The 26,819-nt window shown below is 45.1% G+C and overlaps 19 protein-coding genes across 19 annotated transcripts; 9 read left to right on the forward strand and 10 right to left on the reverse strand. All coding sequences in view use genetic code 12, as the record gives it.

Moving 5' to 3' along the window:
• Positions 1-184: 184 nt before the first annotated feature.
• On the forward strand, positions 185-913 carry PGUG_05522 (mitochondrial 54S ribosomal protein mL67; the record flags this gene model as incomplete). The annotated part of the gene is made up of 1 exon (XM_001482452.1): positions 185-913. One exon carries the CDS (start codon positions 185-187, stop codon positions 911-913), a length of 729 nt encoding a protein of 242 aa, XP_001482502.2.
• A 178-nt stretch (positions 914-1,091) lies between these two features.
• PGUG_05523 (Zn(II)2Cys6 transcription factor) lies at positions 1,092-2,933 on the forward strand (the record flags this gene model as incomplete). The annotated part of the gene is made up of 1 exon (XM_001482453.1): positions 1,092-2,933. The coding sequence occupies one exon, from the start codon at positions 1,092-1,094 to the stop codon at positions 2,931-2,933; it is 1,842 nt and encodes a 613-aa protein (XP_001482503.2).
• A 130-nt stretch (positions 2,934-3,063) lies between these two features.
• On the forward strand, positions 3,064-4,401 carry RPT1 (proteasome regulatory particle base subunit; the record flags this gene model as incomplete). Its single annotated transcript, XM_001482454.1, has 1 exon — positions 3,064-4,401. One exon carries the CDS (start codon positions 3,064-3,066, stop codon positions 4,399-4,401), a length of 1,338 nt encoding a protein of 445 aa, XP_001482504.2.
• Positions 3,741-4,160, reverse strand: PGUG_05525 (uncharacterized protein; the record flags this gene model as incomplete). The annotated part of the gene is made up of 1 exon (XM_001482455.1): positions 3,741-4,160. The coding sequence occupies one exon, from the start codon at positions 4,158-4,160 to the stop codon at positions 3,741-3,743; it is 420 nt and encodes a 139-aa protein (XP_001482505.2).
• Positions 4,402-4,412: 11 nt separating the features above from the next.
• PGUG_05526 (DNA-directed RNA polymerase III subunit) lies at positions 4,413-4,997 on the reverse strand (the record flags this gene model as incomplete). The annotated part of the gene is made up of 1 exon (XM_001482456.1): positions 4,413-4,997. One exon carries the CDS (start codon positions 4,995-4,997, stop codon positions 4,413-4,415), a length of 585 nt encoding a protein of 194 aa, XP_001482506.2.
• A 184-nt stretch (positions 4,998-5,181) lies between these two features.
• Positions 5,182-5,772, forward strand: PGUG_05527 (uncharacterized protein; the record flags this gene model as incomplete). The annotated part of the gene is made up of 1 exon (XM_001482457.1): positions 5,182-5,772. The coding sequence occupies one exon, from the start codon at positions 5,182-5,184 to the stop codon at positions 5,770-5,772; it is 591 nt and encodes a 196-aa protein (XP_001482507.1).
• Positions 5,773-6,458: 686 nt separating this feature from the next.
• PGUG_05528 (uncharacterized protein) lies at positions 6,459-7,673 on the forward strand (the record flags this gene model as incomplete). Its single annotated transcript, XM_001482458.1, has 1 exon — positions 6,459-7,673. The coding sequence occupies one exon, from the start codon at positions 6,459-6,461 to the stop codon at positions 7,671-7,673; it is 1,215 nt and encodes a 404-aa protein (XP_001482508.2).
• PGUG_05529 (uncharacterized protein) lies at positions 6,585-7,841 on the reverse strand (the record flags this gene model as incomplete). Its single annotated transcript, XM_001482459.1, has 1 exon — positions 6,585-7,841. One exon carries the CDS (start codon positions 7,839-7,841, stop codon positions 6,585-6,587), a length of 1,257 nt encoding a protein of 418 aa, XP_001482509.2.
• A 170-nt stretch (positions 7,842-8,011) lies between these two features.
• On the forward strand, positions 8,012-8,623 carry PGUG_05530 (uncharacterized protein; the record flags this gene model as incomplete). Its single annotated transcript, XM_001482460.1, has 1 exon — positions 8,012-8,623. One exon carries the CDS (start codon positions 8,012-8,014, stop codon positions 8,621-8,623), a length of 612 nt encoding a protein of 203 aa, XP_001482510.2.
• Positions 8,624-8,853: 230 nt separating this feature from the next.
• Positions 8,854-9,942, reverse strand: CUE5 (ubiquitin-binding protein; the record flags this gene model as incomplete). The annotated part of the gene is made up of 1 exon (XM_001482461.1): positions 8,854-9,942. The coding sequence occupies one exon, from the start codon at positions 9,940-9,942 to the stop codon at positions 8,854-8,856; it is 1,089 nt and encodes a 362-aa protein (XP_001482511.2).
• A 1,701-nt stretch (positions 9,943-11,643) lies between these two features.
• Positions 11,644-12,189, reverse strand: PGUG_05532 (uncharacterized protein; the record flags this gene model as incomplete). Its single annotated transcript, XM_001482462.1, has 1 exon — positions 11,644-12,189. One exon carries the CDS (start codon positions 12,187-12,189, stop codon positions 11,644-11,646), a length of 546 nt encoding a protein of 181 aa, XP_001482512.2.
• A 1,658-nt stretch (positions 12,190-13,847) lies between these two features.
• Positions 13,848-14,678, forward strand: BRG1 (GATA-type transcription factor BRG1; the record flags this gene model as incomplete). The annotated part of the gene is made up of 1 exon (XM_001482463.1): positions 13,848-14,678. The coding sequence occupies one exon, from the start codon at positions 13,848-13,850 to the stop codon at positions 14,676-14,678; it is 831 nt and encodes a 276-aa protein (XP_001482513.2).
• A 521-nt stretch (positions 14,679-15,199) lies between these two features.
• PGUG_05534 (uncharacterized protein) lies at positions 15,200-16,111 on the reverse strand (the record flags this gene model as incomplete). Its single annotated transcript, XM_001482464.1, has 1 exon — positions 15,200-16,111. One exon carries the CDS (start codon positions 16,109-16,111, stop codon positions 15,200-15,202), a length of 912 nt encoding a protein of 303 aa, XP_001482514.2.
• Positions 16,112-17,174: 1,063 nt separating this feature from the next.
• Positions 17,175-18,782, reverse strand: MET1 (uroporphyrinogen-III C-methyltransferase; the record flags this gene model as incomplete). The annotated part of the gene is made up of 1 exon (XM_001482465.1): positions 17,175-18,782. One exon carries the CDS (start codon positions 18,780-18,782, stop codon positions 17,175-17,177), a length of 1,608 nt encoding a protein of 535 aa, XP_001482515.2.
• A 130-nt stretch (positions 18,783-18,912) lies between these two features.
• Positions 18,913-20,169, forward strand: PGUG_05536 (uncharacterized protein; the record flags this gene model as incomplete). The annotated part of the gene is made up of 1 exon (XM_001482466.1): positions 18,913-20,169. The coding sequence occupies one exon, from the start codon at positions 18,913-18,915 to the stop codon at positions 20,167-20,169; it is 1,257 nt and encodes a 418-aa protein (XP_001482516.2).
• A 277-nt stretch (positions 20,170-20,446) lies between these two features.
• Positions 20,447-21,400, reverse strand: PGUG_05537 (uncharacterized protein; the record flags this gene model as incomplete). Its single annotated transcript, XM_001482467.1, has 1 exon — positions 20,447-21,400. One exon carries the CDS (start codon positions 21,398-21,400, stop codon positions 20,447-20,449), a length of 954 nt encoding a protein of 317 aa, XP_001482517.2.
• A 270-nt stretch (positions 21,401-21,670) lies between these two features.
• On the reverse strand, positions 21,671-23,734 carry SCT2 (bifunctional glycerol-3-phosphate/glycerone-phosphate O-acyltransferase; the record flags this gene model as incomplete). The annotated part of the gene is made up of 1 exon (XM_001482468.1): positions 21,671-23,734. The coding sequence occupies one exon, from the start codon at positions 23,732-23,734 to the stop codon at positions 21,671-21,673; it is 2,064 nt and encodes a 687-aa protein (XP_001482518.2).
• A 104-nt stretch (positions 23,735-23,838) lies between these two features.
• On the reverse strand, positions 23,839-24,258 carry PGUG_05539 (TRAPP complex core subunit; the record flags this gene model as incomplete). Its single annotated transcript, XM_001482469.1, has 1 exon — positions 23,839-24,258. One exon carries the CDS (start codon positions 24,256-24,258, stop codon positions 23,839-23,841), a length of 420 nt encoding a protein of 139 aa, XP_001482519.1.
• Positions 24,259-25,347: 1,089 nt separating this feature from the next.
• Positions 25,348-26,337, forward strand: SUR2 (sphingosine hydroxylase; the record flags this gene model as incomplete). Its single annotated transcript, XM_001482470.1, has 1 exon — positions 25,348-26,337. One exon carries the CDS (start codon positions 25,348-25,350, stop codon positions 26,335-26,337), a length of 990 nt encoding a protein of 329 aa, XP_001482520.1.
• Positions 26,338-26,819: the final 482 nt, after the last annotated feature.

Here is a 26,819-nt window from a genome sequence, read left to right on the forward strand (position 1 = left end):
GAAAAACTATAGGTTAGTGGGTCCAGAGTGATTGCGTCGTCTTCTTCTTGTGCCAATGGCCTTTCTGGTTATTCCTTTTAATTGGAATTTTTTTGGTTCTATATTTTTGTGCGCGCACGACTCTGTTGAAAAATTGAATTTCGTCAGCTTGCAAACCGTCTTTTAGCTACCCACACCCGCCACCATGCCAATGCGAATGAGAGCTGAAAAGCGCATGAGGAAGTTCCTCATCGAGCAGATGAAGTCCAGGAAAGTTTTGGGCGCACGGATAGCCGAGGGCGAGAAATCAGAGGCGGATTTGCAACGGCTCGAAATGGCTCCTCAAGTATTCATGTTTAAAAACTTGTTTTCGGGCCAGGTTTTGTACTCACAGGTGCCCGCGTACCACCAAAGTCAAATAGACCAGCAATTTCCACGTCCCAACTGGGAAAACAGAAGACCCAGTCGTCGAAATGATCTTTGGAGAATTATGTGTGTTGCAAATTTCGACAATTATGAATACGCTGTGGCCGCCTACAAGGGCTTGGTGGATCTCCGGAGAGCGCGGGACATCCACCAAAAGAAAGAATTGAAACAAATGCGTAAATTGAACGACGAGGGAAACTTATGGTACTCTGGCCAGTACAGACCAATATATCTGCAAGAAGCCATAGCCGATCTTGCACATGTGATTGAGGAATTTGAGTTGGAGAACACCAGGCTCATGTGGGAGAGTTTGTGGCGCAAAGGAGACGACGAACACTGGCCGTTGGGGCTCGTTTCTCACGAAGCCTTACCACCAATTAATCCTCGAGACCAGACATTTTTGTTGGACGATTTGCGCCTGAGGGCCAGACAGGAGTTTGCCAAGCAGAGGGAGATGGAGGAAGGAGAGGCGGAAACTGAAAAAGGAGAGGCGGCATATGCATTGTAAATAGAGAAGGAATAAAGTGAAGATTGGAATGAAAAAAGTGAAAAAGTAAAAAGTAAAAAAGTTGAAAAAAAGATATTAAATAATTTTTGAGACGTTGAGTCCGAATTGGCTTTGACCGAATGATTAATGAAATAATAATGGTTTTGAGTTACATTGTTCTAACCTTTCTATTCGTAACATGCTCCGTTTCCGGCCCACTTTCCCATTCGGGCAATTTCGCACCCGCCCACCGTCGGCGCCGCCGCGATATTTTCTCCGCCGCAAACTTCTCTTTATGAGCTTTTACTACAAGCGGCCCATGGGCAACGGCGCCATGGCCACAAAGTTCCGTTTGGGCTCTGTGACTCAAACAGAGTCGGCTGTGCGCACGGCGGAGCCTTTGCAGGCATCTGGACCAACTATTCAAGAAAATAAAGACACAAATTCTGATTATGAACCACCGTCGCATTTTGCAAACAGCTGTAATAGATGCTACCGGCTCAAAAAGAAGTGTTCCAGGGAGTTTCCTCGATGCTCCCACTGCACCAGGTTGGGTAGCGAATGTGAATATGAAGACAAGAAGGCCAAGCGAAGAAAAACAGAAACGACAAATTCATCCGAACCAACACCAGAACGGTTCCATGTTATAGATGGGCCTGTGAACGGCTCCAGAAGCCATACTTCTGTTCCGTCGTTGCTCTCGAACGGCACAGAGTCTCCAAAGTTGGGTGCTCGTCGGTTGAGCCATCGGGCACTGATTGCGAAGCGTTCTGCTCTTCGAGCGTTGATTCCTTCAACTCCCATGAATTTACGTGAGGAGTATATCACCATGGACTCTGTTCCCGAGGAGAAAGCTCATACTTTTGCCAACAGCTTTTTTGTCAATTATGGAACCAAGTATCCGTTCATTTCGCAAACCCGGTTTTTCTCGTGGTTTAGCCGCATAAATTTCGACCAAGAAGCCATTGTCAATCTCGACGGCTACCTTGTGATGGCCATAGGCCTGCTTATACACGATTCCAACACCAAGTCGAACACCTTTTCCACATTTTTCAGCGAAAAAATCATCGAGTCAATTGTAGACATTATCGACTTTGACATGAGCCAGAGTCTGGATTTGGAAAACGTCCGCTTGCTTCTTCTTTTGGGTATCTACTCGTTGCACATGTACCACTCGGACCTCTGCTGGAGTATCGTGGGAGCATTAGACAGAATAGCCGTTCAACTCGATTTGTACAAAACCCAGGATGTTCTTTCACAGCGGCTTTTTTGGTCTATTTACAATTTCGATAAAGAATTGAGTATTTTGCGCAACAAACCAAGCCAAATACCTTCAGACGAGTTTATTTCCCTGTCTTTCCCGCTAACCGCCTCCCTCCATGGTCAACCAGACAATAATCTCGACGTCATAAACCAGGAAATATCCTACTACAAACTAGTGGACCGACTTGTATGCCACAAGTTGGCGATTTCGCTGAAAGAGAGCCTCAAGGACCTTGCCAGAGACTTGGAAAAATGGCGTATTTCCACCAGCAAAATCATCCATACCCGCTACTGCGACAGCCCAATGCTTCAACATTACGTCTCTCAAGTCAACATGAAATACTATTATCTTTTTGTGGAAATGGACCAAGTTTCCGAGAGCCACCTGTCGCAGTTCACACTTCAGTTTTTGCTGAACTCGTTTACCTTACTCATCAGCGAAAATAACAAGAATTGTGGTTTAAGTTTGCACAACTTATTCTGGTACCAGCTGCTCTTCCGAGTTATCAAATGTACTTTAGATTCACTCCAGCGGATTTTGGAAAGTACCGACCCGGCGTCCGAGTTTGCCGATTTTAACAATAATCTTCAACTAATTGTGAATATTGTGAAATTTTTAAGCCGACAAAATGGCCCTTATGCTTCCAAAGTGGACCGGTTCCAGCAAAGACTTGCGGACTTTGCAATGCTCCTGATAAGATCCGATGCCAACGGCGACACCACGGAATTGGGTCTGGCTCAGCGGGAGATGGTGGGGGAAGTGAAGCAGTTGCTATAACATACATACTAATGATTAACGATTCATACAGTTCTTCTACTCTTTTTCTTCCTGCATATACTCTGGTGATTTTTGATTTTCCTGTATTCTATTGTAACCTTCCGCACTCGATTGTCGCCACTTCACTGCCATGCCTCCCAAAGCCGATTGGGACAAATACGTAGCTCCCGACGAAGATGACGCGCCCGAAAAGATCACACCATTGAGTGAAGGCGATATCAAGGTTCTTAAGACTTACGGAGCTGCTCCTTATGCCGCGGCTCTCAAGCAAATCGAGCAAGATTTGAAGACGATCGAAGAACGAATTAAGGAAAATATAGGTATTAAGGAGCTGGATACTGGTCTCGCGCCACCTCACTTATGGGATGTACGGGGAGACAAACAGAGAATGTCGGAAGAACAGCCGTTACAAGTTGCTCGGTGCACAAAAATCATCGAGGCGGTGGCGCCTCCGTCACTGGATTTAGTCATTCAAAATGCTGATAATAAGGCCAAGTATGTGATCAACATCAAGCAGATAGCCAAGTTTGTGGTGGGGTTGGGCGAAAGAGTGTCACCCACGGATATCGAGGAGGGAATGAGAGTTGGGGTCGATAGGCAAAAGTACGAGATTCAGCTTCCGCTTCCTCCTCGGATCGATCCCAGTGTTACCATGATGACAGTCGAAGAAAAGCCGGACGTGACGTACAGCGATGTGGGCGGATGTAAAGAACAGATCGAAAAGTTACGTGAGGTGGTGGAATTGCCGTTGTTGCTGCCGGAACGGTTTGTCAAATTGGGCATTGATCCTCCGAAAGGTATATTACTCTATGGTCCTCCGGGCACCGGGAAAACGCTCTGTGCGCGTGCGGTAGCCAACAGAACCGACGCCACGTTCATTCGTGTCATTGGCTCCGAATTGGTGCAAAAGTACGTTGGTGAGGGTGCCAGAATGGTGCGCGAACTCTTCGAAATGGCCAGGACGAAAAAAGCATGCATTATTTTCTTTGACGAGGTCGATGCCATTGGAGGCGCTCGTTTCGACGACGGCGCTGGTGGTGACAACGAGGTGCAAAGAACCATGTTGGAGTTGATCACACAATTAGACGGATTCGACCCCCGTGGTAACATCAAGGTGATGTTTGCAACCAATAGACCCAACACTCTTGACCCGGCGTTGTTGCGTCCTGGAAGAATCGATAGAAAGGTAGAATTTTCGTTGCCAGACCTTGAGGGCCGCGCCAACATTTTCCGTATTCATTCCAAGACCATGAGCTGTGAAAAGGACATTCGATGGGAATTGATTTCCCGGTTGTGTCCCAACGCTACCGGAGCCGAGTTGCGACTGGTGTGTACGGAGGCAGGGATGTTTGCTATACGTGCTCGAAGAAAAGTTGCTACAGAAAAGGACTTTTTGAAGGCGGTGGAAAAGGTGATCAAAGGCAACCTCAAGTTCAGCTCCACCAGCCAGTATATGCAATATAATTAGTACTGTCTTTCTTAATCCCACCACGAGACACAGCCCATGCCGTCGGTCTGACACGATGCAATCAATGCATACGGTGGGACCTTGTTGTCTTCCTCTTGATTATCCTGATTTGTAGGCCGAGGTTTAATGCTCAGGAAAACCTCTTCTTCGACTCGAAATCGCACCCTTTCATTTACATCAATATACAACTCAGTTTCATCGTCCGGCTTCCACACCCAAGCTTTTTCGACTGGTTTAAACTCACAGTTTTCGAAAAAGTAGTTTTTAGGGACAAATATTTCATCAAAAAATCGCATCCCGATTTTGATGCCTTCGGCCGTACATTGTGTCACCCATCCCGACAAAATTTCGCCCACAAAAGGCTTCCATACCACGCACCGGAACCGGACCTTGACAAAAGAAGCTCCGTCGCCCGGTTTGAGCTGTCCATCGTGAATTTCCAGCAAGTCCCATACGGCAACCACCAAGCCCAAATTTGCAATTACTTTGTTTGCGTATTTTTTGTGGAGCTCGTTGGTCACGGCTTCGTTTATGGGGATGTGGAATGTGTGGGGCGGGATTTTGACGATGTCCGACACCTCGGAGAGGATGAACATGATGCGATGGAGTGGAGGTGATGAGATGAGATCGGTGCGCGCGAAATTCAGAATTCTGAAGGAACTCAGAGGTGAGCTCTGGAGATTTTACTTGAGAATTGGAGTAATTGAAAGTAATTCTAAAGAGATAAATTGAGTTAGTTCTGGAGAAACTTTGAAAGATTCTGGAGTAGTGAAAGTTCTTATGTCTAAATCATCGGACAGAAGACTCGCGGGAGGTTCTAGGGCAGCCAGCTACCTCCATGGGGCACAAAAGAGTGGTCAATATGAAGGTCATTTTCAGAACAAAACTCGACCGGAAATTGTTCAAAACCAAGCTCGACCGGATACTGTTCACCAACGTGGTCAATATAATACTTCCGGTAAAGTTTCTAAAGTTTCTGATAAACTTCCACATAAAGGTTCTGAAAACTCGCCTTATTCAAAGGTTTCCAAACCAAGCAAGACAGTTCGCCGCAGTGCCAATGGCAAATCTTGGAAAGATGACACGTTGGTGGAATGGGATCCCAACCATTTTCGGCTCTTTGTGGGCAATTTGGGCCCCGATGCAAACGACCAACTTTTGGTAGAAGCGTTTGAAAAGTACCCTTCTTTTGTTAAGGCAAGGGTTCCGCGAGACAAGCGCACAGACAAGAACAAGGGGTACGGATTTGTGGCTTTTTCCAGTGCTGAAGACTATCTTCGTGCCTTTAAAGAGATGAACGGAAAGTATGTGGGACTTCATCCGGTTCAGTTGAAACGAGCTGAAACGCAGGTGAAGCCAAGAAAAAGGTAGAGGCAAGCCTCGAAGAGGTGAAGGATGGAAATGGTAATTATTGAAAAATACTGAGTGCAATTGGGTAGAAGCTCCAAAGATAGGGAAAACGAGAGCTTGAAAAGTTATTAGTATTTCTGGTACTTGCCATGAAAGAATGAGTTAATTTCAAGTAAGTCTCCTTGAAACTCTTCGGGGAATCTTGACCAGGAATGGAGAACTTGATCTTCCAGAATATCCAGAAAATGAGGTTTGAATTTGAGTGAAAAATTGTACTGAGAGAAGAGAGATTTGAACAGGAAGATGCCACAATTCTACAATTGAAATCATGAAAGGATTATTATTTCGATTTGAGTGAAAACTATGTTGAAAGTGAGATGAAGAAGATATTCTAGAAGATATCGAGAAGAGATCATTGAGCATAAATTATCGCGAGGATGTTATCGAGAAGATAATATGGTTATCGAGAAGATATTATCGTGAATATATTATCACAACGATATCATCGAGAAGAAATTAACGAGCAGAAATTATCGAGAAGATGTTATCGTGAATATATTATCACGAGGATATTATCAAGAAGATATGATCGAGAAGATATTCACTGAGAAAAATAGAGATTTTCAATTGAAAATTGTGTGAGAGAGAAGTATTCAATTGAGGACCTCTCAAGATCTAAACTACAAATGAATCATTTCTTCATCTAAATGATCCATTTCTCGTTTTCTACTCCCTCGTTGCAACCACCCATTCTCGTTCTCAGAATCCACCCATCCACCCAATCAAATTTTCAGTTTCACAAATCTCGTTTTTTCTCTCATTTTATGCTCCGCTTAATCGGCCCCCACCAGGCTCTCAGAGCACCCAGAACGGTTTTTCGGGCACTTTTGGGTGTCCGCTACAAGCCACAAGTCCCAGATACTCGGAAAAACGCTCCAGGACCCGGCGAGTGGAAACAATTGAAACAGCATATTCCTGGAGAATCCACCCAATCTGATGGCTGGAAACAAAGAATGCCAAAATTTCCCTTGGGCAAGGAAAACGTGCCCACACTTTTGCCCAGGCCGGGAGTACCTCAAGTGGGACCCAATATGACGTTTCGTCAGGTTCTTCAAATTCTTAAGAGGAAGAAAGAACCGGAATTGATCTACGAAGCGGAACCCCACCGGCTCTATTTTCTTGCATGTTTTTGCTGTGGAGTTATGTTTACGGTATATGGAATAGTTTTGGCAGAATATGCCTGGTTTCAAGCTAACGAAGACTACGAAAAAAATGAGCGAGAGTTGACGGGTCCAGTTCGCAAAAGAGAATGGTTCATTTCTTTGGTCAAATATCTGGGTTTTGGAGCTACCATGTTTGTGGCAGCTTTTGCCGTGGCCAAGTTTCCCACTCGGCTCATCCGTCGTATGTGGTACCTTCCTGGACCAGTGGAACATGTACGGTTCACCGCCTATCCTTTGGTTCCTGGAACCGCTACTCCAGTATATACGATTCCACTTGCCAATATCCTGCGCAAACATAAGAGCAGAGTGTGGACCGGACGTGGGTTCTATGGCACCGCAGACAGCTCGCTTTTCTTTTTTGTGTTGAAAGAAGCGCCTTCTGGAAAAAATTGGATAGTTGATAGAAAAGGATTTTTTTGGAGTGATGGTCGAGTTTTTGATTTTCTCTTTGGCAAGGAAACCATTGCCGAAGCCGAAGCGGGAATCCCATACGACGAGCAAGTCGGAATTGTAAATCGAGAAGTGGAGAAAAAACGCAAGGAATTGCGACAGAAACACGGATTTTTCTACAAGTGGAAGATCCAGGCTCAGGATATGAAGTCCGATGCCAATCGCGCAGTGGGCTATATCAAGAACTTGCAGAAGATTGAGAAGAAAGACGAAGCAAAAGGAATCGAAGAAGAGAAAAAGAGAAAATAATGAGAATCGGATTCTGTGCATATATTCCGTGGTGCAGGTTCCACGCATCAGCCCACAACGGGCGCGTGCGGCCACCGGTGCCACATACGGCGAATCGTACTCCGATTGCTGCAGAACACCCAGACATCGGCCGGGTAACCCGCCCCTTATTGTCGCGACAAGCGCCATCGACGTATCCCCTCCTCCAAAACTAAAATACCTTCCTTCTCATCCCAGGCTTTTTGTCACCCTAGGGAGCCAGGTGTCTACATATATCGGATTGCAACGCCCTTACGTTGCCTTACCGCATTTCCTTACTTTCCACATATACACGGGTTCGAGTCCAGCCACGGTGAAAAATGGCAATTAAGGTGGCGGCAAAACCACCGCAAAAAACAAAGAGAAAGGCAGAGTTGGAAGATATTACCAACAGTAACTTGAAAAAGATTCGCCCCAACTACAAGAAGCATCAGCAGGAGAGATCTCCACCCCCATCTGACACACAAACACTGTCGCCTCCAAGACCGCGGCAGAAATCGGTTACGTTTGAACTTTCTAATAATCGCCACTATGAGAACTCGCCGTTGTTGACTCCCAAGGACGAGGAGGACGACTTTGAAGAACAGCAGGCGAGCTTGGAACGCAGCCGCCATGATCCTCATAATCTTCAGAACAACGCCGATTACGTGGCACTTACATCGTCACTCCGGGTACTTCAAGCACACAAGGAACGTATCGAGAATGATATCCGCGAGTTGGAGACGCTCCGGCTACAAAACGACGAACAAACCCGCGATTTTTTCCTAAAGTTGGTCAAGGGCGACCTCAAGTTGCCGCGGCCAGCGCGGGTGTTGACGGCGCCGGTGGTGGACTGGAGTCGATATCATCATAGCCTTGGCGACGTTCAGCAGTGCTTGAACGGGCGGGGCGAAAAACCCATGTTTCGGACGCTCAATTTGTTCCGAACATGATGTATTTATGACGACATGACGAAATGGCGTGTATATAGGAGGAGTTGTATCGCCAATAAACATTAAACGACAAGAAGAAATAAGATTGTTGTGGAGCTGTAGTATACTTCTGTTATTTATCATGTTCATTATCACTTACTGACTTTTCACTCTCATTTCGCACTTCTCTTGAAACTCTCATTCTCACGTTCACTCTCGATCTCACCTTCACCTTCACCTCCTCTCTTCTCTCACTTCTTTCTTCCCTCCTCTTCGTCCTCGCTGTCCGTCACCAAAAATGCATCCAGATTGACGGGCACATCCGGGTTCAATGGCTGCCATTTATTTTCCTGGCGTTTAGGAAGTTGAGGCGCCGTTTCTTGTTCGTCTTTCATGCTGATTTTGGTGTGGAAATCGTTGGAGAGGATCTCGGGGTCTTTGTCGAAGCCAGACTTACGTTCGCTGCTGTTGAAGGACGAGCCGCCCAACGCTCCGAAAAGTTTGGGGCTCTGGTTGGTTCCGCTCTGATCGTTGGGTTCCTGAAATTTCCGAGTAAGTCCACTCACCCAGCCATTTAATGTTGAACGAGCCTCTTCGAATCCCTGTGTGAATGTCTCCTTAATCTGGCCGAATTCATCAGGACTTTCGTCGGAATCTTGAGGCCGTGGAGGCACCGGCCGGCCCTTTCTACGAGCGTCCCTGGCGGCTCTCTGGCGACGATCTTCCCGCTCAAATTCCTTCTGGAGCTTCCTCGCCAACTTCTCGTCGTCTGTCAACCCCTTGGGGGGCGGCGGAGGCCCAGCGGAGGCGGAAGGCACGGGAATGTCCGGTTTGAACGTGGGGTCAGAAATGTACAACAACGCATTGAAAGCGGGATCGAGTTTTCCTTCCGAGGCAACAAGCACAGCGGTAATGTACTTGTCCTCGATGTTGGGGAACGCGTCCTTGAGGTCCTTGGTGATTTGGGTTACAGGCGAAATTGGTCTTGGAGGCGGTGGAGGCGCATTTTCGTCACCGGATTTGTTTAGTTTGTTGTCCAATTTGTCCCCACCAACGTCTTTCGTGTCTGGTTTTGTGTCTGAAGTGGTCTTGGTGGCGTTCTCTTCTGTAGTAGACGTCTTGGTCTCCTTATCGGTTTCTTTTGAATCCTTTTCAGTCACAGCAATATCGCCAGCGGGGGCCGGGATTTTTGAATCTGAATTTGTTTTTGTTTCTGTTTCATTTGGGGTTTTCGTAGTGGATTCTTTGGATTCAGCGGGCTTGGTAGAGTCGATTTCGTCGTCTAACTCTACTGGTTCGCCGGAAACGACCTTTAATTGTTGGTTCTCCTTCTTTGCCATGGTGATTAGAAGTGCGAATTATTGCCGCGAATGGGCTGCGACAATGGTACTGCGAAAATAAGGAGGAAAATGGGCTGCGGTCACGCTAGGAGCCATACTGAGAAGAGACCAAAAAAATGAGATTGGATGTTGATTTAATTCTGTGAAAGTGGTGCCTGGCTAATGTCCAAGTAGTGTCTAAGCTATGCATCTAGTAGACCTTGTTCAATTGGTCTTCTGTTTTCTTTTGGGGTAAGCGGTATGTCGCTTACGTCGCGGCGTACTTTTCAGACCGCCACTATATATTCGTTTTTTCTCGCTGTTTCTTCAGATAGATAACTCCGAAATATTGATAGAGCTTGGTACCGCGTAAATCGGTATGGAGTGTGGACAGCGGAGACAGAGCGACCGACGGCTTGTCACTGCGTGGATCTAGGTCCGGGCCGACAAGTTGTCGAACAAAAAGAGAAAGTAAAAGTGAAGAGAGATGAGGATGGTAGAATGTAGCTTAATGTAGAACGTAGAAGAGTGGAAAGTAGAACAGGAAAAAGGGAGGTAGCGACAAAAGAAGACACAAAGAAAGAAAATGCAGAGGAAAAGACAGAAATGCAACCAAGTAATGGAAAAGTGGCTGGTGGCTAATAGCTCAGTCCAATTGAAGAATGAAATAGTTGTGATATTTGTGAGAATTGACAAAAAGAACAAGACTGAAATGACTGAAATGACTGAAGAGACTGAAGAGACTGATCACTTAGTACACAAAGCGTAAGTTCCTTCAAAAATTAGTCTCTTTTGATTGTCTTCTTTCAGTTTCATTCATTTGTCATGCTCGCTTCGCTCGCCTATTCATGTATTATGCTAACTACATCTGAGCCCTCTTCTGCTCCTTGGCCTCCTTCAACTCCTTTTGTCTTCTTATAAAGTCCAAATTTTCACATTCTTCCCACGAGTGTTTATCATGTTTGCACAGAACCGAGGAATTAGCCGATTGACGAATCAAACAAATCTGGTGAAGAGCAAAGTATGCTGCGCAGCGGTCTCTCCAGCGCAAGGGAACCTTGTACTTTTGTAAATCGTCCTCGGAAAGAAGAGGGGGGAACTCGGTGACAGACATGATGAAGAACCAATTGAGATTGGCGAAAATCATGGGGGTGTGTGCAGGACGAGAGACGGATGAAAAGACGAAGACAGAGATGAAGATAGAATAAGAGATATATAAGAGATAATGGAGATTTGAGGAAATATCGAAGGCATCTTAATGGACATTGAAACATATTGTGTTAAAAGTCAAGTTGAGGTCAATTGACTTTTTCTTGACCTTTTCTTCAGTTCATTGTAGCCACTTCTATGTGATATTTATTCATCTTATGACTATGGAACCATAGAATGAGCGGTAGCACTGTCTCTACGACTCAGCCTCCATGCTTCTTCTTCTTCTTCTTCTTCTTCTTCTTCTTCTTCTTCTTCTTCTTCTTCTTCTTCTTCTTCTTCTTCTTCCTTATTCTTCTTTATTTCTTGTTCTTCATTCTTCTTCTTATTCTTCTTTATTTCTTGTTCTTCTCTCCTACTTTTCAAGCCTCTGCTTCAACAACGTATACTGGCACTTGTAGAACTCGTCTTTGGCCTTGGAACAGAAAGAAGTACCCTTGTCAAGACATTTATAGTAGGTGATCAAATGGGCTGCACATTGGTCTCTGTGAAGAAATGGCACGTCATGCGCATCTAAATCGCTCTGCGATGCTGGATTAGTATTCTGCATGCAAACATAATTTGGAAACGTTGAAAAGACTTACGAATGGCAGGATATTCATAGGCGGCAGTGTCTGTCATGATGGAGACTTGACGTTCGCGATTGGTGAGAAGTGTAGGAGGCCCAACACCACAAGCCCAAACACCCACAAACCCAGCTAAACGCTTTCCCACCCAAACACCAAGATCCATTAAAATCAGCGGACACCAGCGACGAGTTCCGGCAGTCGCGTGATGTGCGTCGCGTGCGGTGGTTGTAGCCCGTGCCCGTGTGGAACTTGGCCGGCATGATCTTACCGCGTGCAGATGGTCTGGGCATATGAGACGCATGCACCTACCTACCAAAATTGAGTTTGATGGCGGGTTTACGCACCATCTGAAACGGGTTATTTCAGATGCTTTTGTCCCGTATGGCGATGTCAAGATCGGAGTCAACCCGGCATTAATTGCCCCATGCAATTCCCAAAGGCGCATTTTTTTTTTTTGCATTTCACCATCCGTCTTGGCATGTACGTACATCGACGTAATGGAACACAAGTTTGAAGCCGAGATTGTTCGCCGACATTCAATGGGATCATACAATAGCAAAATGCTTGAATACGATATATAATGTTGTGGCAGATGGCACGTATATCATGGCTTTTTGCAGCGAAAATTTAAGCGGTTTAAGCGCCACATTCACCTAATTTTGCCTCGTTGTGGTTTAATTAAGGAATCGATCTTGCTGAAATGCGCGTTAAGATTGAGTTGGCCACTAGGCAGGTCCCGGCATCTAGTCGCACTAAACTGCGCGGCTGGAAACTGTATGCCGCATCTACCCCGCCGCCAAAACAGGCATTAGAGGCAGGAAGGTGCATGGAACACCCGTCGTTCGTGCAGGTGAAGATTCGAAACCTCAGTAAGGTTACGCGAGGTATCGATACGGTGTTGTAAAAACGTGTTGAGTGAAACCTTTACCGTTACAGTATTTTATGTGGCTCGGACTCGGGCCACCTTCCCGGCCATCTTCCGGGACTATTCTTTTAAGCGCTTTGCTGGCGGAGCGCACATGCCGTCCACACACTTTTCGCGAATGCACCATAAATGCAATATCAATGCACCATCGGCTAGCAAATTTGCGCGCAATGTAACATCGCTAAAATGTGCATCGGAATTCCTACGATAAGTTGGGCCACATTGGAGTGGTACGATTTGGCTTGGCCGTCAGATCTCACCGGTCAATCGGGCCGGTTCCTTTTCGGTACCACTTGCTTTACCGCGGTTTCGATTACCGAGCTGCATTTTAAGCACCGTTGTCAAACGACTGAAACAGCGCAGCTGGGCCAAACAAGGCCAATTTTTGGAAGTCAAAAAATAATGTTGCTGGCATCTCCGTGAGCACAGTTAGACGGGAAGAAAAGGAAGAATCGGAAAATTGTTGATGATTGTAGGAAACAACCTTTTGATGGTTTTCTGCATGATTTAGCTGCACATATATGGCATATGCAATTATCATTCTATGTCACTTGCTTATCGACTTCTATTTCTGGCTCATGCATCTACGCGCGCGCTATGCATGCGGTAGTTGAGGAAAATCTGCGGCTTACCTCGGTTGGCAACCCAATGGGTAAGGTCGCGCCATGCACCTTTTTTTACCTGAATTACAGCACAAAAAAAGCGGATGATCTCGACGATCTACCTCGGGGATATGCCCGTAAATGCATAGCCTTCATTGATGGCCGGAAGTAATCGCGCGGAGATACATTGCACCATCTTTGCGCCTGGCCGGTAGTTTGACTGGTCTCACCAAGCTAAAATGGGCAATACTTCAACTTGATAAAACGGTCTTCATTCACAAGAATCTATAGTTGGTGGTTAATCTACAGCTGTTTTTAAACGCGCTTTAAGTTGTATTTGTTCTTGTGGTTTGTGAGGGTCCAATGAAACATGGGGTGGGGGGAGTCACGTGCCCCGAGCGTATATTCTTGCATGCATCCCTGCGGTTCTATGCAGCCTGCAGTTGCCTCGGTCGCAGTAGTTGTGCCTGAGGTGCAGATTTTGGCGAGCGCTATTTCTGTAATTACAGTTCCGGAATAAACCGTCCGGAGTCCAATTTTAACTGCATATATAAGTAGCCTCATCCCCTGGTTACGCCAAACTTCTAATCTAATTTTTAACCACCAAGCCTATTTTGAAAAATGTGCTCCAGTACATTCGAAAGTAAACCGCCACAGCTACCTACATCTACAAGGATCAAATTACCTTCCATAAGTGAATTGACATCTGCTTCTAGTTTAAGACACTATACTTCCAGACAACCTTTCGAGCTTCCAAAACCGTCTACTCCAGTTAATTATGTACTTAACAAGTCAAGTGTTTCCAGTTCCAGTTCTAGTTCTGCTTCAAGTTCCGTGTCGGCACCCAGTGTTGCATCGAGTTCCGGCGCCACCACTCCGTTGATAAGGGCGTCGCCATCAGCCCCGTTTTATGACGTACACCATAATGGACAGATGCCTGCAACTGTCATGCACCATGTTCCTCAATACCTGTACGTTCCATTTCAGCAGAAGCAAAGTGGGTCGCAGGCACCTGTACCGGTGAACTATGGCCAAAATTACTACCAGCCGATATACTACACCATCCAGCGGCCACCTCCGACTCCTCCACACTCACAATATAGTGTCCCGGAAGTGATTAATAAACCGAGCAATAAATGCCACCGATGGGGCACCACTGAAACTCCGGAATGGAGACGCGGACCTAATGGGGTACGCACGCTATGCAATGCATGTGGGTTGTTTCATGCCAAGTTGGTTAAGAGAAAGGGGGCAGCATTAGCTGCGGCCGAGGTGTTGAATAATAAGGTTTGCAAGGGCAAAAACGGCAGGAGAATCGCGATCAAGAAGCAACAACCGGACATGAAATCGGAATCTGCATTAGGATCACCCACATCTTCCTCATTCCCGCCGCCGCCTCCACTCACAGTTGGCTACGATCACAGTTACACCACAGCCGCATCGCATAGATGAGCCTAGAATGAATAAATGAGAATGACGATAGAGCAATATCATAGTAGAGCAACACCGTAAGTTGAATCTAAATTAAGGTTTGAGCATTCCAGCCCCTCCTTGCAATGCAATGTCACGCAGTTTCCCAGTGCAATTTCAATTTTTTTTTTTTGTAAACCTTATTTTTATTTTCTATTCGCAAACCTAGCCGCAGCGATTTCCATGCATGGTGCATCAAAAACCCACAAAAAAAAAAAACAATTAATGCGCATGTCCAACCTGCACTTATTTTACAGGTTCCATGTGCGGCTCGTCTCGGTCCGTCGCAGCCGACTGTTGCATCGGCTCAGATCAGCCGACGGACAGCGGTCAAAACCTCCAGGGTAAACAACGGCCGAGTCTGTTATTGCAGTTTGAGCACGTGCTTCACCGCATCGAGCACATCGTCGAAAACCCCCTCGGACGGCCGCAGATCAAGAGGAATGTCGTCGCCATCTGTATACACTCCCGTACGCAAGAGAAGCGACCTCCACGCGCTGCGGTTAGCGCCTTGGATATCCGACGCAGGATTGTCCCCCACCATGTAAAAGTGGCGGAAACCGTTGTCCCCCACTCCACTCCACAAGAGTTTTTGCAGCAAATTCATATTGACTCACAAATGGTTTTCCGAGAATTTTTGACCGAAGTTCAGCTCCGTTGTTTTGCTCTTTGTAGAGTCGTTCCACCATCATACGGATAGCTCCCTGACCAAAGCGGGGGAGAGGATAATCGGCTGCCCACAAAAAATCATTATTGCTGAAAATTATAGGAATTGCCGGTTCGGTTCCGCCCCCACTTACCGGTCTCTTTGTGCCTATTTTTCCATTTTCCGAGTTCAAAAGGTCCAAAATCACCTGAATATCGGTTCCCATGTCACGGCAATCGTTAAATACAAGAACTGCATCCACCGGTTTATCGAGGTCTACTTCCGATGGACTCAATGCATATCGATCTAAAAACTCCTTTGAGTACCGATGGTGTGGAGAAATGCCTGGAGTGGCATTGACCAAGTCGTGAGGCATGAGAACGTCCTTAAATCCATACTCAATTGCACATTTCCGGGCCAGATCGTATGGACCACCAACCACCATCACCCGGTCCCATTGTCCAATATACGACTTCATTGGTGTATGGGACTGGACAAGTTGCCGAGGCGAAAGCGGCACGCCAATTCGTTCCGATAAGAACAGCGCCCGTTCAGTTTCGGTAACTCCGCCGCCATTCGTTAAAAGCAAAAAAGGAACTTGATTTTGGCGAAGAAGTTCAAGTGCTGGTTTTGCGCCGGGAAGTGGTTTTGAGCCGCGCACAAGCACTCCATCGATATCGAACACGAACGCAAAGTCGGCAGTGTTCAGCAATTGCCGAGAAGATTGGCGATAAATGAGCTGGGAGAGGTATTTGGTGCTGCGGAACATGAAGAGACCGCGCCGCGAATGAGCGCAGCGAAGGAGCGAAGCGTGTGCAGGAAAATGGTCAGTGGTTCAAGATATGGCTATTAGGTTTCTTTCACTGAATTCTTAGTCAAACTTGCAACTTTTCAGTTTCTCGTCCGGAACTCGTACATTCTCATTGTATAGTATAAGAGTACTGATTTGTATGCACTTTGAGTGCGATAAAATGGTTGCAAAATTTAATTGGACATCCATTTGACTCGATGATTCTTTAGCTGGTTGCCTTGTATAGTTGTTGCCCTCTATTGGCATAAGCTCCTCATGATCCATAATCAATATCGTCTAGCTGGTTTGAGTGGAAGATCATGAGCTAAATTATAGTGAAATCAAAGATGATTGATAGGTGGTACTTGACTACAAATCTCAAGAGGTTTAGTACATCACACAACTTTTCCGAACTTTGTGTGGTCAAAAATGGCTGCAAATGATGCGCTTTCCAAGAAAAGAAGGAAGAATTTAGAACAATTCAATTTTATCGTTTTATCCACATTTGGTCGAAGTTGGCTTTTGCGGAAAACGAAAGCAGGGTAAGTTAACAAAAATGGAAACCAGAAAGTCCTTTACAGCTAATTTTGTGTTATGTAAAAGTGTAAAGAAAGTGAAGGGCCTATGGCCAATGAAATGGAGTGTGAAGAATTATAATTCTCACGCAAAATCATATTTGGTCCAAATGTGGTTCCGGTGTGCGAAACTCAATTTGAACCGGAACTAATTAGAGGGTGGAATACCAGAAAATCATCATTTCTATTAGTTACCCTTTTTATCAAGTCAAACCACAAACTAAGTATTTAGAGAAAAAAACTCCGTTCGTGCAAATCCACGAATTCACAGATGAAAGTCTATTTTGCTGATCTAAAAGATAACGTCAAACTGCGTGTGCGGTCACGTGAAAACCTTCAATTATAAGATTAGCCAAGTAGGTCGACGAGGCACTGCAACAGCAGCAACCAAGCAGCTAATCAGCCAATAATCAGCAATATCTCTACCATTGATAGTTTATGAACCTTCTCCATTCTACTCCTACTCCCTACTCCTTCTCCAAATTAATCCTCCCCACATCCTCATATCCCTCTTCTATAATCCATTTTTTCAGCTCACTTGGCTTTTCTATGACTTCACACGCATATCCCGTGACGAGAAGACCCGGTGGACGAGACCCACATGCCTCAACAGCTGCCGCAACGTCTTTGAGTTTGACTCGAACCACTCGCTGATCAGGGCATGAAGCTCGTTCAACGACAGCACAAGGAAGATTTTCGTCCCATCCTTTGCTGATAAGGGTTGGAATAAGGTCCACGACCCGATGCAATGCCATCAAAAAGACGGTGGTTCGTGAACCCACAAATTCGGGAATATTTGGCATGGCACCTTTTCTTCCTGTTCCCGTACAAATAAGTACCTGATCCGCCACTTCTCTATGTGTGGGAGTGATTTGAGCCGCTACAGGAGCAGCGAGAGCCGAGGTGATTCCTGGAAGCACAACCGGCGTATATCCATGTTTTGCAAAAAAATTGTACTCTTCACCTCCACGGCCAAAGATATATGGATCGCCCTGTTTGAGTCTCACAACTTTTTTTCCCTCATAAAGGGCACCCAATCCCATACCCAAGAGCTCCTGCTGAGCAGCCTCGGCGTTTCCTGGGAACTTTCGAGCGATAAATAATTTGCACCGGTGGGTTGGAATGAGGTCTAGAACCTGCTGAGGCACCAATTTATCTGCCAAAATTAAGTCTGCCGAGTTGATCTCGTTGAGTGCTCCGAGCGTGAGAAGCGAAACAGAACCGGGACCGGCGCCCACCAACGATATCCTTCCTTTTTTATTTAGATTTTCAGCTTTTTCTTCTTTTTCTTCTTTCTCGACTTTCAGTCTTTTATATGCTGATGTCAAGTCGTCGATGGAAACTTCCGCTAGTTTTGCAAGCGGATAGTACTCCACCACCTGGGAGAGCCACCGAGTTCTTTGGATCTTTCTCTCTTCTTTAGACATGTTGAATTCATGGACCAATGCGTTGAGAGCACTTGAATTGACCGCATCGTCGTCGTGCTCTCCGATGTTTTTTGTCTCAAATTCCAACCGATCTTCCTCCTGGATCGCCTTGCGCAACTCACCGACATTGTTACAAATCGCTCCAATATTCGACGGAAGAGAAGCAGCAAGTTCTCGTTTCAATCGTGCCGCCAATTTGCAGCCTTTTCCATTGGTGGTTACTCCCATTTGAAAGTCGCCAGATTTGTACGTGGACAACAACGTGAACGAAGAAAGTTCAGGAGAGTCCGACGTGTTCACAGGTATTCGTAATTTGCAACATTGAGTATAAATCAGGTTTTTAAGTTCAATACTGGAAATGGGTAAAACAGTATACACCCGATCCACCACTTTGTCCACTTCTTCTCGGCCCAACAGTGTCAAATGTGACAACTCGAACGCTTGGTCGACTCGTATAATCCTCCCCTTGGCAATATCCTCCAATATAGTGTCTGGAAATTTGTAAGAATCGTCATTTTGTGGGGAAACGAGAACCGGAATGGCCCCGGATTCCAATAATGTTTGCACCCTAAGTGCTGCTACATGTGACCACCCGATCACCAAGTGGCGTTCGCCCACACAAGTGGAAGCAGTTAGGAGGGCTGTCATAGAAAAAGTTGGAGAAATTGACTAATTCATCATTGGCATTAACAAACGCTATGACACAACGTCACGTGCAATGCGATGGGGTCCTGCAGGCAGCCCGATTTTTCAATTTATGGTGCAACTTCACTTCTAAATGGCTAAACGACAATTGGGACTTGGCAAGGCGGCCAAAGCCAAAAAGCAGAAAACTGAAACCCTGCAAAGCACAGCAGCAACCTCACAAAAGCCAAATGAAACCCTAAGGGTCGAATTGAACGAGGAAGCTGACGCCGACGATGAGCTCGCTCAGTTGCAAGCGCTCTGGAACACCTACAGTAAGCTGGATAAAGAGAACGAGCTCATGGTGAATGGAATTATACACGAGTGCGATCGTCTTCTTCGAAACTGGGACGAAAAGAACGAGGCGTTGCCCGATTATTTCCATGCTATCTATGCTCTTGCGCTCTCGGAGCTTGCCAAATATAAACCCGAAGAAACAAGCCAATGTTTCCAGATGGCTTTGGAGCGTTTGGACGCTGGTTTGGCTGCGTATCCAAAGTCCATCGATGTCAATTTTGCAAAAAGTCGAGTTTTACTAGCCCGTATACCACTTCAGTATATCTCCACACTCGAGGTGAGCTCCCAGGTTGGAGACTATCCCAATGTGTCTGAGATGTTGGACGAAGCACTTTCAGTGTATGAGGTTGCCGAAACCGAAGCAGAAGCCAGAAAGGAGTACTCAAAGTTTAACGAAGACAATCTTGACATTCTTCAAGCGTTGGACGATGTGCTCGATATGATGGACAATTTCTGCAAGAAGGAAGAAGAGGAAGACGAAGAAAAAGAAGATGATGATGATGAGGAAGAAGACGAAGAAGAAGAAGTCATCCAATTGGCCGAAAATCACCCCCTTTACCATATTCAAGCCACCGACAAATACAACTTTTGGTGGAGAAACCATACCCTTAAATTCCTAACTAATGTCACGAAAAGAACCGAAAACACTACCCAGCTTCAACGTGAGCTTTGTACGAGATTGGGTCAGTCGTATCTTCAAGAAGCAGAGGTTCCAGCCAACGTTTATACCACTTTAAAGTACGATGATGATTACGCTGGTTTGGGTGAGTTGCAAGGACTCCAAATGGAAGAAGGTCAAAAGTTGGCACAAGAAAGTTTTAAGGAAGCATTGAAGTACTTGAAGAAAGCCCAAGATGATGATGACCCAGATACGTGGGTTAATGTGGCAGAAGCCATGATTTCGTTAGGAAACATGTACGAGATGGATTCTCCAGATCAGGAAAAATGGTATGATGAAGCAGAGAAAATTCTCGTTCGAGCCAACAAGGCTACTCAGGGTAAGTATAGGGAGATTCTTGAGAATCTTCGGGGAGAGGACGAGGGAGATGAATAGAGAGTAGAAGTAGACCAATAAAAGATGAAGAAGTGCGAAAATTGCGACAAGATTAGTGAGATTGCGACTAATTAGCGAGAATGTGCGACTCAAATTAGCGAGTGAGATTGGTGTGTGCGACAAAATAGTGCGACTAATTAGCGAGAGATCAGTATGAGCGACTACTTAGCGAGATTAGTGTGTGCGACTTGGTGAGCGTGTGCGCAAGATAGTCGGACTAATTAGCGAGAGATTAGAGCTTACTTATCCTTAACTTATCAACATTATCATTTCTCGTCTATACCCTACTTGCAAGTGTACTTTCGCTATGCAACTTCATGGCATTCTGCTCGTGGGCGTTATCTTTACATGTCTGTAACCCTTGGCACAAATGGTTCTCTAGCAACCGATGCTTGGCACAGAACTTTCCCTGGCAATGCGAGCAGTCTCCCACCATCCGGAGTGGCGCAGACCCACAAGAAGCAAATGAACACCGGTTCTTTCTCGACTTTTTCCTTGGTGCCCCACTGGCTGGTTCCGCCATTTTCTGACCCGAGGATGCTCCCCCGTGGTTATTGGCTTCTCCGCTACTCATCAAGATCACCACACTTCCATCACTCATGCTAAACTCACTTAAAAGCCGAGAATAAGGTGCAAGTTTCTCTCCGTTATAAATCACTTTAAAGTCATTTGGAAGCTTAAAATCACTTGGACATGCTACTTTTGCAGAGTTATGAAGATCCTCCACCGTCAGGTTGTCAGGAATGGTCACAGAGTACGAAACTTCTGTGGATAATCTAAAGGTGACTTTCATGGTAAAAACAATATGAAGACGCCTTCGGTCCGCAGCCGAGGGCAAGTGTGACGCTGCGATAAGCGCGGGTGCAGGAGCGCGAGCCGGGGATTGCCACCGGATCGGGAAATCCGTCCTGCGCGATCCGGGGCAGGAAAAGAAACGAGAATGCGAAAAAAAGAGAAACGAGAAACGAGAAACGAGTGTAGTGAAATAGAGGTGGTGAAAAAAGGGTAGAGAAATAGAAGTAGAGTTTGTATAGTGGAGAGTTGCTAACATTTGGACAAAACACGACATTATGAAATTGTGACATTTTTGCAATTTTGCAATTTTATGTATTTTCGTTTGTTCATTTTCATTTTCATTTTCATTTTTGCAACTTCTTGAATTCATATTTATTGCAATTGATTTTACTAACTCAATCAACTTTCTCCAAGTCTTCTTTCGTATCTTATTCATTCATACTCTTCAGTATATAGTTTAAATTAAACAATTTTCAACCAAGCTTTCACACTGATATTCATTACTTGCTGAAAAATACAAGTGAAAAAGTGTAAAACTACAAAATTTAAAAGTTGAAGAGAAAGAGCTCCTGCACTATTTCTTTACCATTTCCCACTTTTCAATTCAATATTTCATTACCATTCACCACTTTTATTTCCCAACTTGTTCTCTTTCATTTATTCATTATCACTGCACTTTTCAATACTCTCGCCATTACTTTTTCCATTAATTCTCTCCATTACCTTCCTCTTCTTCCCTCCGCTCTTGCATCGCCTTTCGAAGCCGCAACTTGGTCTTTTCACTGGTAGGAATCACCTCCTCGTGGCCCACGGCTTCTTCCCCATTATCACTATCACTGGCTTCACCCGAAAAAATTGGTACATCGGCAAGATTATGGATATTAAAACCAGAGTATGCCAGTGACGGTTCCTCGTGGTCGTAGAACTCGTCAAAGTCGGTGACTCCATTATACCTCTTGTAGAACCGGTCATAGTCGCTGAACAAGCCTGGACCAAACTTGTCACAGAATTCTGTCACTCGCTCAGCGAGATAAGCTCGGTTCTTTTTAAGCTCCTCAATTTGTCCCACATCTTTATGGGCACTCATTAGCGAGTAAAACAAAGGTTTGAGCGACTTGTAGTAATCGACTCCAATTTCACCTATACGCAACGAAGCGTAGGTGGTCAACACCGACCACCCGTAGCACACCAAAAACACGACAAAAACTGGAACTTGGGGCACCAAGCCCAGCTGAACAAGAAACACCGTTCCTATGACGGAATAGAAAATGTACAATGCTGGAGCGAGACCCAAAGCCACCAAGATTTTCCAAGTGCTCAACACATCGCGAGCCCGAATTTTTACCACCGAACCAGCGAGAGCTTCTTTGGCTTTCTGACGAGAGATTCTTCTTGCGGTAATGAATACCGGCGAAAACAAGAAAATTCCTGGTAAACTGAGCCCGAAAAACAAAAAAACTTTGAATAACCGGTCGGAAAACGTCACCAATGTCTTGAACCGGTCACTAGACGACAACAGTTCCACCTGGTGATCATGGAGCCCCATTCTCATGAGTTTCTTGTTGTACTCGCTGACCATGGTTTTCATTTCCTTGACTTCTGGATTGTCGGCGTACTTCTCGTACCCACGAACCAACCGCCTATTCATTTCCACAATCATAGGCAAAGGTATTTGCTCTCTTCTCGCCGAGGTATACAACCGACGAGCAGCCTGGAGTGCCATAAGTGTGTCGTAGTCTGTACATGTCACCGTAACCTCTCGAAGTCCCAAAGTAATTGTCTCCAATAACGCATCCACGGCCGCTTTGGAGTTGTCTTCGTACATTTTGCTTCTCTTTTTGTCCACCCGAATCGGCTTGCCGAACTCAATAACTGCCCGAGACCGGAACCGGTGTGGATGAAAGTAGTTCATTCCAACGGGAATCACATTGATAACCGCATGCAGGTCCGGCGATGTCGACGCAGCTCCAAGAGCCATAATTGCAACACCAGGCTTCAATGGTAAGAGATCAGGACGATCGTGAGAGCCTCCTTCAGGAAAAATCCCCAACACTTCGCCACCGTTAAGGTGGTTGAAAACGTTTTGGAAAACCACATTATTATCCACATGGGGAGCCACTTTGTAGGTGGTTCCATTGGTCAACCGGTCAGTTATTTGCTGCTCTTTTTTACCCAATTGGAACGGTTTTCGCAACCTCAATTCCGTGTCCGAGACCACCTCTTCCACCACAGCATTACCTAACGAATCCGGTAACCCCAAAAGTCCCTTCTTTTGGCAATCACGAGTGAACCTCGTTCCTGTACCTTTGACCACAGTAGCGTCTCCATCAAGGTCAATTTTTATGGTTCCTGGCGCCGCTTTCAAGAGATCCTGCGCTCTCTCCACAGGAATCGCCCCCGTTAACCGGGCAAACATACCTATAAATTTACGCCGATACGACTTGGCAGCGGTCAAAAATGCAATTCGTCGTCCAGAATAATGCCGCACTTTCAACATCACAAGAAGAGGATCGATAAACTGGTTCGCATGCGGGGCAATCACAAAGATAATGGGTCCCGTTCGAGGAATGTGGAATGTACCCCTGGACTTGACTTCTCGAAAAAACGTGTGTACGATCAGGTCAAAAAACCACAAACATATATCGTAGATAATCACCTTGACGACTTCTAGAACCACTTTCAAAGTACTTCTGTGGCGGGTCGCAATCTTGTTTTCTGCAGCCGTCGAGGCGTGGGCAGAATTGGATGCATTTGGTGAAGTGGGAGTCATTGCTAAATGATGGTTCCCCAGATTCGAGAACTCGAGGCGGGCTGTGTGCAGGATCGAGAGATGAATCAGTTGAGTTTCGTTATTGTATTTCCTCGTATTCTACATCAGTCCTCGCCCGCTGGAACCTCGTCCTTCAAAATCTTCAACAATTTGAGCTTGATTTCCGTCTGGTCGTCTCCTCGAAGCACATCCTTGGTGAACCACACATCAACGTCAAGCTGAACCATATGAAGTGCTCCACGCAATACTCCACATAGAATCTGAGAGTACCACAATTCCTTGGCAACATTGGGATCCTGAGCTACTGGAAGCTCTACAAACTCAGCCAATGGGTTTTCTGTCAAAATTAGCGAGAAACTTTTTCCATCCTGGCTCCAGTTTCCAACAATGGGTTGAATATTCAAAAAGATTTTGAACCCGATTTTGGCAATCACTTCCGACGTTTCTTTGAACGTCTGACATCGCCTGGCACCGGTCTTGGCCAAAAACTCCTCTATGAGTCGGAGACCAATATTATAGCCCATTTTGTCTAGTTGCTGATTTACTTCTTGGTAATCATTGTTGAAATCACGGCAAAGTTGAGCCACGGTAGAACCATAAGTCAATGCAAAAAGCTCAGAGTTCTGCGTTAGTAGAAATAAAGGAGGACCAAATAGAGGTTTAGTAAGATACACTGCTTAATAGAATACACTGGATAATAGAATACACTGAGCTTGATTTGGTTTGAATTAATCACTGAATAGCTTTATCAGCTAACTGAAGTAGCGCTCTCAGTGAAAGCTGTAACTTAGTATATCCAATATTCATTTCAAATACAATCTGAAACTTACTATCTTCTCAACGTTGTTTTTCCATATGTCGTCACTGGCATATTTGGCCCTTGACATCGCTGTGTTGCGTGGTTGAGACTTTCGATTTGAGGAAGTGCGCACCCACACACCAAGAAGAGAATCAAGCAGGCAGAGGCAGAATGAAGCAAAATGAAGTAGAAGGAGGTTAGCGCAAGAAAATGCAAAACACAGTAAATTGAAGCAATGAAGAATTGCCGCCAAAGAAATTATGAATCGAATTGATTAAAGAAATGAATTAGATGAATTATTTTGACTACTTTTGATTCTAACAAACTACTCTCACTCTCACCTTCCCACTCTCCAGGTCCCCTTTCTCAGATCTCCTATTCGCATCTCGCCACCCATTGCTATCCCCGTCTCCGCATCCAAACCCCCACACTATTTGCAGTCAATGTTCCGTGACACGCTCAGGTGACTTGCGCGTTTCTTTTTCGCTGCGCATATCACTTGTTTATAACAGCTTCATTTTGATTGCCAATACTATAAAAAAGCCTATACTGTCCCACTTTTTATTATCAACAAATTACTATAGGGTTCACCCATACTTGCTACTAGTATAAAAGACTAACGTATCCAAACCATTCAACTTTCAACTTTTGACTTTCAAATTTCAATTTTTCAACTTCAATCCATTCTTTTCCACGGACAAGTTTTAAGTGCCTACCCCATATATCCCGCCTGCTGCACATTCTAGGCACTGAATAATCATTTTCCGGTTTTTTCCGCATCCAAGTTTCAACCAAAAAACTCATAATTTCGCCGATGGCAACCATAGGATTTGTGCCTCCACAAAACCTCTCCAGCGTGCTTTCACGATCCACACCTCCTCCCGAGTATGTTGTTGTTAAGAGACCAGATTTAATAGCAGGAATTCCCGACGGAGTGCTTGCTTTGGTATCTCCAATAATAGCATACTGGACTTATGCGACGTTTTTCCATATCATCGACGTTTACCAGCTCGCAGAAAAATACAGAATACACCCCAGTGCTGAGGAGGAGTCGCGAAATAAGGTGACGCTTCCGGAGGTGTTGCGGGATGTGATTTTGCAGCATATAGTTCAAACCATTGTTGGGTGGACGGTGTACAAATTCGACCCTGTTCCTACCACTGGATTTGAAATCTACGAGATGTGGTCATTGAGACAAAAGTATGTTCCTGCGTTTGTGTCCGATACTGTGCTTTGGTGGGCTTACACTTATGGATTTTCGCTCATTCGCATAGTGCTTGCATTCTGCTTTATTGATACTTGGCAGTATACTTTGCACCGTATCATGCATGTGAACAAATGGCTTTACCGCCGGTTCCATTCTCGCCATCACAGACTTTACGTTCCCTATGCTTATGGAGCACTTTATAATGATCCTGTTGAAGGTTTCTTGTTGGACACGGCCGGCGCAGGATTGGCATCAATCGTGTTCAACTTGACCCCACGCGAAAACATTTGCTTGTACACATTTGCAACCATGAAAACCGTAGATGATCATTGTGGTTACAGGCTTCCATTTGACTTTTTCCAGTGGGCATTTCCTAACAATTCAATCTACCATGATATTCACCACCAAATTTGGGGTATCAAATCTAATTTCTCGCAACCTTTTTTTACGTTTTGGGACCGGTTATTTGGCACTCGCTACGAATTTGTTAACGAGTATAAAACCATGCAAGACCATATTACATTGACCAAATACCGTGAATTCTTGCAAGCCAAAGAAGCCAAGAAGAGAGCGGCAAGACAAAAGAAGGAGAACTAATGACACTGAAGATAGTACATTCAATAATGAATCAAAAAATTTAAAGCCAAATAGTTGCATCAATTGAAGCAATTGCATCATTGCAATCAATTCAACGAACTTTATTTTAATCAATTAGATAACTTAATCAACTTAATCAATGTTTATCAGTGTAATCAACTTAATCAGTGCTTATCAGTGTAATCAACTTAATCAGTGTTTATCAGTGTAATTAACATCAATGTTTATCAGTGTAATTATGTCATTTTCGTCATTACGATTTGTGGCTTACGTCATTTACGATGACTCCCCAATAATCTTACGCACGGCTCGCCGCTTACCTAATCGCACTTTCATGCACCTCGTGCATAATGAATGATAGACGGCTGAATGTAATTTGAAATTGCAGCTTCGCCAGTACAGGCGAAGTGTCCACGAGGCGCAAGTACACGGAGATTTAAACAAGAACACGAAACAAGTTTATCATAAGACTATGTTATCAA

Source organism: Meyerozyma guilliermondii, genomic scaffold (genome assembly GCF_000149425.1).
Source record: "Meyerozyma guilliermondii ATCC 6260 scaffold_7 genomic scaffold, whole genome shotgun sequence".
NCBI lineage: Eukaryota > Fungi > Ascomycota > Pichiomycetes > Serinales > Debaryomycetaceae > Meyerozyma > Meyerozyma guilliermondii.